Source organism: Equus asinus, chromosome 6 (genome assembly GCF_041296235.1).
Source record: "Equus asinus isolate D_3611 breed Donkey chromosome 6, EquAss-T2T_v2, whole genome shotgun sequence".
In the NCBI taxonomy this organism is placed as follows: Eukaryota; Metazoa; Chordata; class Mammalia; order Perissodactyla; family Equidae; genus Equus; species Equus asinus.
In genome coordinates, this window is record NC_091795.1 from 13,149,133 (window position 1) to 13,159,747 (window position 10,615).

At 42.8% G+C, this 10,615-nt stretch overlaps 1 protein-coding gene across 1 annotated transcript in view; it reads left to right on the forward strand.

Annotated features, from left to right (window-relative positions):
• CREG2 (cellular repressor of E1A stimulated genes 2) overlaps positions 1 to 9,928 on the forward strand; it is a 40,555-nt gene extending 30,627 nt beyond the window's left edge. Inside the window, exons 3-4 of the mRNA XM_014854062.3 lie at positions 1,509 to 1,622; positions 4,694 to 9,928. Coding sequence (XP_014709548.3) covers positions 1,509 to 1,622; positions 4,694 to 4,841 — 262 coding nt within the window. The 3' untranslated portion in view covers positions 4,842 to 9,928. The remainder of the gene's footprint in view (positions 1 to 1,508; positions 1,623 to 4,693) is intronic.
• Positions 9,929 to 10,615: the final 687 nt, after the last annotated feature.

The following is a 10,615-nucleotide window of genomic DNA, read 5'->3' on the forward strand; positions in this document are numbered from 1 at the left end:
CACCTGTATATCTTCGTTGGTGAGGTGTCTGTTAAAGTCTTTGCTCCATTGTTTAATTGGGTTATTTTTACTTATATCTTTATCACAGACACCTTTAACTATATCTCATTCTTTTTAAAGGTTGTATTTCTTAGTATTGATAAAACTTGTGTTCCCCCACTGCTAAGCATTTGGTTACTTCCAATTTTTGCCATCACAAACAATGCTGTAACAAATATCTTTACACGTGCTCTTTTTTCCCATGTGCCAGCATTTTTTTTTTTTTTTTACCCCCAAGGCAAGGTTTTGAGAAAATGTTCTGGGTATGATATTAAAAAGTCCACAATTAGATAATAAGACAGAGAGTCCATAAACCTTGAGGACCCATGGGATCTGGGAGCTGAAGGAGAGGGTAAGTCTGGGATGTGCCCAGATACATGTGACAGGTTGAAAGGCAGCTTGCCTTCCTGCTTGAGACCAGAGGCCCTGGGTCCGACAGGCCTGGTTGCTTCCCTGCCATCTCCATGGCCCTGGGCAAGTCAGTTAACCCATCTGGGTCTCGTTTCCCTTATCTCCAAAATGAGGTTAATAATAACACCTACCTCCCAGGGTTGTCATGAAGATCACACAAAATGAGGTACTGTCCAAAGGCGCTTTGGATAAAAGTTAACAAATCCAATTATAGCAGCGAATGACACTATATGAATGCAAGTGACTAGCATTATCATTGTGTTGTCCCCGTCTTTGAACCACCTTCCCAAACACTTACGGAGAGAGCTTGCAAAATGCACCAGCTGTGACCAAGGAGTGTTTTCTTTTGGCACTTTAGATGAAGCCACCATCTGAACATCTGAAGAATCAGATTCTCCTGTTTATGCTTCTTCCAGAAACAGGTAGCCTCACATGATTAGAGGTAGGGGAGACCTTAAAGCTCCCTTTCCCACACCCCCACTGCCAGGCAACTCTTACAATGAAAGCAAGTCTTAGAAGAATTCTGCGACCATGGAAGCACTTATTAGCAAGCAGTCACAAATACCGTCACACTACTGTTCTTATTTCTAACATTCTTTATGTTAAGTAAGGAACCTCCATATTCTGATGGTGATATCTGAAAGCCTTTATCTCGGTCACCACTGGATCCAGGCAGATGCATTGCATTACTCCAGGCGTACCATTCCTATTGTCTTGAAGTGAGTGGTGCCCTCTGGAGGTGTGCAGAGCAGCAACATGATTGTGGACAGTGGCTCCTGACTGGGGTCTTGCTAGCTAGCCCTGGCATTTGCAGTCTTGACTGAGGTGCTTCAGATGCTGTCCACTGCCCCGAGGATGCAGACTGACATCAAACTTACCCGGACACACCTCTCACACTGCCCATGTCAAAGGATTTTAACGTAATTACAGACAGTGTAAAAATCTGAATGATATAACCAGCAATGTGACTGCTATTTTTAATTTTTAATAAAATCCTCCCTATTTCAGGCTGATGTTCCGTAGTCATTTAATATATGAAAAATGTTCTTTGAATGCAGAAAAAATATCGTTGACCCAGAAGATCCCCGATGTGCCCGGTTAACGCTCACTGGCCAGATGATCGCAGTGTCTCCAGAAGAAGTAGAATTTGCCAAGCAAGCCATGTTTTCAAGGTTTGTATGTGTTTTCGAGTTGGTTTGCCCAGAAATATACAGTAATGAAAGGCAGAGGTCAGGGCTGTGTCATTTTGATGCCTCTGAGGTGATGACAGTAAGGGTCTGGGTGGCAGCACTGCCAACCTCTTACTAGCTGTCTTGGCTGCTCGAGGTGGCAGCAGAGGCCAGGCAAATGGCTGACACCATCTTGGAGAGCACCCCACATTGAGGGGCTCCAGGCACTACTCCTTGCATGCTTCCAACCTTTCACAGTGCCCTGCCTTGAAACGGAATACACAACAAATACTTTCCAGTGTCCACTCTAAGCAGAGCACAGAGCCAGGAGTGAAAGGGCAGACTCAGTGGGGTCCTCTCACCCCTGCATCTGAACCACTTAGGATGCATGCGCAGACATGGCTGTCTGGGCGCACCCGTGACCTGCTTACTGAATCGAATTCTCTGAAGATAAGACAGTTTAAATCTTAACAGCATGTCCCAGGAACTTAGCATGCATGCTAAAGTTTAAAAATCACTGCTGTAGAGGTCAGAAGGAGTGAGAGGATGGCGCACTGTGGGGGTCGGAGCTGGCACAGGTGAGGGGGGTGTGCATGGAGGGGTGGTCTTTCAGGGGTGTTAGCGTCTGTCTCCGTGGATGAGGAGGGTGTCCATTCAGGGGGCAGCCTGGAGGGGAAGGTCAGAGCTGGGGCAAGGAGTGGTGGGTATCCTCACAGGAAAGCAAGTAGGTTGACACTTGTCTAGATTAGTGGAGCCAGCCCTGGGGGTCTAGTGTTTACGATTCGGCGCTCTCACCACGGCAGCCTGGGTTCAGTCCCAGTCAGGGAACCACACCACCCATCTGTCAGTTGTCATACCGTGGCAGCTGCGTGTTGCTATGATGCTGAAAGCCCTGCCACTGGTATTTCAAACACCAGCAGGGTCACCCATGGTGGACAGGTTTCAGCAGAGCCTCCAGACTGAGACAGACCAGGAAAAGGGACCTGGCCACCCACTTCTGAAAAAATTGTCCATGAAAACCCTGTGAATGGCAGTGGAGTGTCTGATAGAGATCCGGAAGGGGAGCAGATGGCGCCAGAAGACCAGGCAGGGTCCCGCTCTGCTGTCCACAGGGGCGCTAGAAGTCGGAATCCACTTGACAGCACCAACAACAAAAGTTAGTGTAAGAGTAAGACAAAAGCAGGTGATGAGTTGGTGGGGCCACCACAACCCCACGGAGATGGGAAGATTTTACAAGGGAGGGAAGAATCATCAAAACCGGAAGCAGGAAGGAAAGGGGAAGGCTGGTTTCCCACTGCATGGAGGAGGGTTACAAAGGGAGAGGCTAGAATGCGTCAGGGGTTGGATCGGGATGGGGTGGATCAGCATGGACTCACGGTTTTCCATACATAGATAAGTAAACATAGAGTGTGTGTGTACGGGTGTGCGCACGTGTGTGCGCAAACTCAGCCATCATTCTTTAGTTCCAGCTGCTCCTCTCGTAGGATAGGCAGTGAGAAGAGGCCCAACTCTTAGGCAGACCACTGGGTTCATTAAATTCATTTCCCATTTTCCAGATCACTGATGGCAACGGTGTTGTCAAACTTTCCACCTCGCTGCAACGAGGGTCCCTTTACCACCCTGATAATAACCTTCCAGTAACCTGATCTTTACCTTCTTTCAAACCCTCGCTGTCAGTCTCCTCAAGGTCCTTCCAGCTTCCACTCCCCCCTGGACCTGAAGCCGGTGTCCTGTGGATTAGGATTTGTTACACCTGCACCCCCCCCCCTTGCAGGTGCCAAAATCTTTGCCCATTTTAGTACAAAACTGGTTTGCTTAAAACAACAACAATTATTTTATTATCTTGGCTTGCAGGAGCATTTGGAGTGTGGGGGCATCAGATCAGCAACTCACTTTCAAATGGTTTAGGAAAAAATAGTCCTTTATACTGTACTTTCAGCTTCTCTGTATTTATGATTATTTTTAAATAAATTCTTTTTTTTTTTTTTGAGTAAGATTAACCCTTAGCTAACTATTGCCAGTCCTCCTCTTTTTGCTGAGGAAGACTGGCCCTGAGCTAACATCTGTGCCCATCTTCCTCTACTTTATATGTGGGACGCCTACCACAGCATGGCATGCCAAGCAGTGCCATGTCCACACCCGGGATCCGAACCTGCAAACCCTGGGCCACTGAGAAGCGGAACGTGCGCACTTAACCGACGCACCACTGGGCCAGCCCCAATAAATTCTTTTTTTAAAAAAGGTCATTAACCTATTATTGCATTTGCATTGTTGCAAATATTTTTCCCAGTTTGCACTTGATTTTTTGAATTTTGTTTATAGCATTTTTAGATATAAATAAAATTTTTATTTTTATGAAGTTTTAAAAAGGTGATCCACAGCCGCCAGCATCAAGGGTAACGCACATATTTAGGGCTATGCCTGGGGGAGAAGGCCAATCAGCAAACAGCAGAAGGGGGACGGTGAGGGACCTTCCCTGTCCACTCCGGCTGGCTCTCGACTTGGCCCAACAGTTCGAAGCCTGCTGCAGGAATGGAAATCTTCCCACGAACACATTTGTCTCACAGGCCCACATTTCTTTCAACATTTCATACAGAGATGCATAAAGCCTTTCTTTATGTTTCCCGGTAACGATAACCGGCGCTCACTGAGCACTTGCTCTGTGCGGGTGCTGTGTGTGTGCTCGAGCGTTTGCTCCCCATGCAGCCCTGGCATCTGAGCACCACCACTGTCATCTCCCATGACAGTAAGGGGACCCAGCTTGAGAGGGCAAATGGCCCAGGAGGCATCACAGACCATCAGCAGTGGAACTGAGGAGCCTGACTCAAGACTTGAGCTGTTCCCCACACTGTGGGGACCACAGTTTCCTGCCTTCCTAAGGCTGCCCCAGACCCCACCCCTGGCTCCCTGGCTTTGGCCTCTGGCTGGTTTGAGCACATCTCAGTCCAAATGAGGCCTGGAGTCTGGAGGGTAGTACGACCTGGCAAAGGCTACATGGAGCCTGACCTGTGCCCTGGGAGGCCGCACCCTCTGATAAGAACAGCTCTATAGTGACCCCTCCTTTGTTTCTGCAGACACCCGGTTATGAGGAAGTGGCCTCGGCAGTATGAATGGTTCTTTATGAAGATGAGGATAGAACATATCTGGCTTCAGAAATGGTATGGAGGAGTATCTGACATTTCAAGGGAGGAATATTTCAAAGCAGTTCCAAGAAAGGCCTGATGGACTAAGAAGAATGTCCTCGGTGCTTGCGTAAAATGAAAACCTTTTAAGTGAAGCTGCCAGCCAGCTATTGACTGCTGTCTCTTTGTTGAAGGGTTGAGGGCAGCCCTGTCATCCTTATAGCAGCACGAAAGAGGGTGACCAGGGAACCCTGCACTAGACCAGAAATTCAAGTGGTCGTTTGCAAATCCCCAGCTCATCCAGGTACTTCACATACATAGTCTCTGTTGACGTTGTATTCGGTCCAGACTCACCTATTTGGGAATCATTGTTGGTTGTCAAAGTGAGATGTTGAGACAGTTACTGTTCCATTCTTTAAGACAAAAAAAAATTATGCTTGTATGTACAATGTGATTGCTTTGTATTGTGAGAGTATTTTTGTTGCTTACTGTGCCAAAGGCAGTGTCTTGGTTCTCAGCTCATTGCAACCACAACGGAACTAAATATGCATCCCACAGCCCCCATGTGGTGTTTAGGGGGCGGGCAGAGGATTGTTTGCCTGCGGATTACTCATCATGCCACTGGAATTCGCGTGCATTATTGTCACCTTTGCTGGAGTGTATTGGTCACTTCTGAAGCTTTTTTCCCACTGTACCATGACAAACAGCATGATGCCCCCCAGCACTGTGCATAGCCCTGTTCTGTGTAGCAGGCCATGGCAGTACCTTGAAGAGGAGAAACAGCTTCAGCATCAAGCTCCCAGATCCCACTGCTAACGCTTCTGACAGAGGGCTCCCTTCTCCTAGCCATGAGGAGTGGCCCAAAGTAAGGTGCACCTACTTCTGTGGTGTGTAGAGAGGAGAGGGGAGAGGGCAAGCCCGGGAAGGAAGCACAGGCAACAGATAGGAGAAAGAAGGAAAGAAGTCAGTAACTGAGGTCGCACTCCCTGCCCAGCCTTGGGCCGGGCCCTTCACGGGATCACCTCATTTAAGCTGTACCACCAAGACACATATCATCATTGCTACTCACAGGCAGGAAAACTGAGGCTCAGAGAGGCTAAGTCAACGTCTGACTCCAGAACTCACTGCACACAATGAGCAGAGTGGTGCCTGCAAGATTTCTAGCTTTAAGATCAAGACAAAGAGTTACTGAAATGCACAGGTGGTCGTTGAACCAGGAACTTCAGGAAAGTGATAACTAACCTGCCTGTGGATGATTTGCCACTGCTTCCTACCAAAACAAAAGAAGTCTCTGCGATTGGATTCTTACTACAGACTTAAAATTTTCTACAGTTTTTATGCAGGAGCTCCTCACGTTTGCAAGAAACTACATTGTACCTGTGTACACACCAAGGCCTGCAAGGACCCATGTGTACACATAGCCCAGGCCTCTTATACTGAGTCTGTAGAGGATCTAGTACTCAGTTTTTTGTCTTTTTATAAAGGCTATAAACTCTCTTTGGTGGGTTAGGTGTGTTGTATAAGATAAAAACACAACACTATATATAGGAAACATACATTTTTAAAATAAATAAAAGCGTTATTAATGGTGTTATTTTTGTTTAAAAAATTAAGACATGAAGGGAGTCTGAGTTGTCAATATATTTTTTTAAGTGTCTGTTACTAAAAGCATAGTAAGATGCATAGAATTCCTTATTTATCAAAAGTCAGTTCTGAAAAGAGCTTCTAACAATAGAAATTTCTAATACATAAGAATAAGGTAACTTTGAGGATATTTCATATTTTCAGAGTTTAAAATTATTGGTACCCCCAATTTAGAGGTAAGAGGGGAAAATTGGAAGAACAAACAGCATACTCCAGAAGTCAAACTGAAACCTAAATTCTGTGAGCATCACTGCCTCCTGGTGCTGCCTTACGGACAATGTTCCTGTGCTTGGTTTGCTTTTATAATCAGGTTCCACTTAGCTCATTAAAGGTCACTCTGCTGCTTCAAGGGGCTTTGCAGTATAGGTGCCATTTGTAAACACCGATGAATGTTATCATCATCAGTTATTTATCTAAATTACAGGAAATGAAAACTAAACAGGTTGGATATTAGAAGAGTATTGAAAATGCATCTTTTTGAGAATGATGGGCCCCATTCAGGCCAGTAAGTTTCAGCAAATGTCTGGAAATTTGATTAAAATTTTAAAGTCTGTACTGGAAGTTATTGACATGGCAATAAGGCAAGAAAAAGAAATAAAATACATATGATTGGAAAGAAAGAAAGAAATGTATCCCTATTTACAAGTGACGTGATTGTCTGCATAGAAAATTCCAAAGAATATATTTTGAAAAAAAAGCTCCTAAAACTAGTAAGGGAGTTCAGCAAGGTCTCAGGATACAGGATCAGCACACAAAATTTAATCACATTTCTGTATATTAATAATGAACAAAGTGGAAACCAAAATTAAAAACACAATACCATTTAAATCACTTCAAAGAAATACTTAGGTATAAATTTAACAAAACATACAGGATCTAAAGGCTTAAAATTAAAAGATTCTAATGAAAGAAATCAAAGACCTACACAAACGAAGAGACATAGCATGTTCATGAATTGGAAGACACAAAATAGTAAAGATGTTAATTCTCCCCAGATTCATCTATAGGTTTAATGCAGTTTCTATCAAAATCCCAGCAAGGTTTTTGTAGACATATTCAAGCTTATTCTAAACGTTCCGAGGCAGAGGCCTTGGAACAGCTAAAGCAATCTTGTAAAAGAAGAGCAAGTAGGAGAAATCACTCTATCCAATAGAAAGATTTATTATGCAGCTACGGTAATCAAGACAGTGTGGTATTGATGGAGGCATAGGCTCATAGATCAATGGAATAGCATAGAGAAGCTAGAAATAGAGCCAGGCAAACATGCTCAACTGATCTTTCATAAAGGTACAAAAGCAATTCAGGGGAAGCAGGATAGACCTTTCAATAAATGTGCTGCAGGAATTGGATAGCCATAGGCAAATAAAAAGCACCTCAACCTAAACTTCATACCTTGTACAAAAATTAACTCCAAATAGATCATAACCCTAAACATAAAATGTAAAACTATAAAACATTTTTTTAAAAATAGAAAATCTCTGGGACCCAAGGCTAAGCAAAGAGTTCTTAGACTTGACACCAAAAGCACAATCCATAAAAGGAAAGTTTGATAAATTAGACTTTATCAAAATTTTAAACTTTTGCTCTACAAAAGATCATGTGAAGAGAATGAAAAGACAGGCTACATACTGGGAAAAAATATTTGCAAACCACACATCTGACAAAGGACTGGTATCTAGAATGGATGGAGAACTCTCAAAGCTCAACAGTTGTTTTAAAAACCCAATTAGAAAATGAAGACCATGAACAAACATTTCACTGGAGAGGATATACAAATGGCAAATAAGCACATGGAAAGATGGTCGACATCATTAGTCATTAGGGAACTGCAAATTAAAACCACAATGAAATACCACTATGCACCCACCAAAATTGCTAAAATATAGTAACAACACCAAACATTGGCAAGAACGCAGAGCAACTGGATCAGTCATATATAGCTAGTGGGAATGCAAAATGGAACAGCCACTCTGGAAAACCATTTGGCAGTTTCTTATAAAACTAAACATGCAACTGCCATACCACTCAGCAATTACACTGTTGGGCATTTATCCCAGAGAAATTAAAAGTTATGTTCACACAAACACTTGTACATGAATGTTCATAGCAGCTTTATTCATAATATTCAAAAACTGTAAACAGTCAGATGTCCTTTAATGGGTGGCTGGGGAAACAAACTGTGATACATCCATGCCATGGAATACTACTCAGCAATAAAAATAATTTCTGATACAAGCCACAACTTGGATGAATCTCCAGAGAATTGTGCTGAGTGGAAAAGCCAATGCCAAAAGGATACATATTGCATAATACCATTTATATAACATTTTGAAATGCAAAATCCTAGAAATGGAGAACAGAGTCAGGGATCCCAAGGAGGAAAATAGAGAAAGAGAGAGGTGCGTGTGATTATAAAAGGGTAACGGAAGGGATCCTTGTGATGATGGAAATGTTCCATATCTGGACCACATCGATGTCAAAATCCAGGTTGTGATACTGTACTATAGTTTTGCAAGATGTTACCATTGGGGGAAACTGGGTAAAAGTCACCTAGGATCTCATTGTACTGTTTCTTACAGTTGCATGTGAATCTACAATTATCTGCAATTATCTCAGCATCTACAATTATCTCAGAATAAAAAATTTAATATAAACAAAATTTAAGGCTTAGCTTAAATAAGGCATTTACGCTCTCTCTCTTGTTGGTCCCTAATGAAATGAAGAACTGAACTATGTGCCAAAACCTAGCAGAAAAGACAACAACAGTTCTCTTTTGTTAACCATTAATATATGCATTTGCGGAAGAGAGAGAAGATTTCTTTAAAAGTTTTCTAAATGTATTCAATTTAATATTGAATACAAATTAATAAGAATTCAACACATCTGCTGTATAGATCTTGGGTGGGACACTTAGAAGGGGAGGATATTTTCAAGTTTCCGACACAGACATGTTGAGTAAGCTACGCGTGTGTGTGGGTATCTGTCTACACATAATGATGCTCCACTGATCTTTATAGCAAAGAACCATATTTCCAGTAATCTTCCTCTAAGTAGTCTGGGAAAGAATTCTTCTTTTGTTTCTGAGAATAAGTTATATCCTGACCCCCATTTTATTATTTACAGCGATTGTACATGTCCATGACGTTGACATAGAAAGTGTAATTCTTTTTTTTTTAGTGTAATTCTGATGTTACTAGTTTCACTATGTCTTGTATATATTGATTCACCAAAAGAGTTGGTTCTTTTGGTTGAAAGGTATTTCTGCAATTTTTCCAGAAAGTCTGTATTTCATTTTTAATAATTTAACCATCAAATACTGTTCAGAAAATAAAACTTCCCTAGAATAATTTGTTGATGCTTATTTGGTTGCTATAACAGTAACTCAGTTATTATAAGATTTGAATTGTAATGAAGCTTGGTTTGTGCTATGTAATGCATGTGGAGTGTCAAATCTATTTTCAAAACTAGATGTGTTTATTTAACCAAAGACTATTTCATTCATGATATGATTTCCATGCTTGATTAAATAAAATTATGATATTTATATATAGTCCTTTTGCGTAATATGACAACTTGACATTATTAGGTTTCTAAGAAAATAGACGCTGCTTCAATAAATCAGCAGTTAAATTTCCAATAGAAAGAAAAAAAAGAATTAGCCAGGTGACTTTTGTTGATAGGATTTTTTAAGGCTCTCAGTACAATGCACTTAATTTGCTGACATGACAATGCTGATGGAGCCACACTTCAGTGTTCCCACTCTTGGAAGTATTTGCCATTTTTAGCATAGTTGTTATTCCTAGAGTTCAGGGCTACGAAAAGCTCCCTTTCACTAATGAGAAAACATGCCCAAGGGGTCACACATGGAGTGTGGCAAAAAATGACACGGTGCCCACAAGAGTGATCAGTCAGTCCCGCAGCTTCCCAAGACCACACACCAACTCTCCGGCTTCTCAGAGGTGTTCTCATCCTCCACGGAGGGTGACCAATTGGCCCATAGTCCCCTGACGCAGGGTTCCCAGGACATGGGACTTTCAGTGCTGAACTCAGGAGAGTCCTGGGTGAACTGAGATGAACTGGTCCCCCTACCTCCACTCCACCTCAGGCCCCATGTCCTGAGCAGCTCATCCGGAACTGACTGGCCGCGGAAACCGTGCACTCAGACGTCTCCCTCAACCCCACCCACTCTCCTTCCAGCCCTCTTTCCTGCTGCCAGAGCCCTGACTGGAT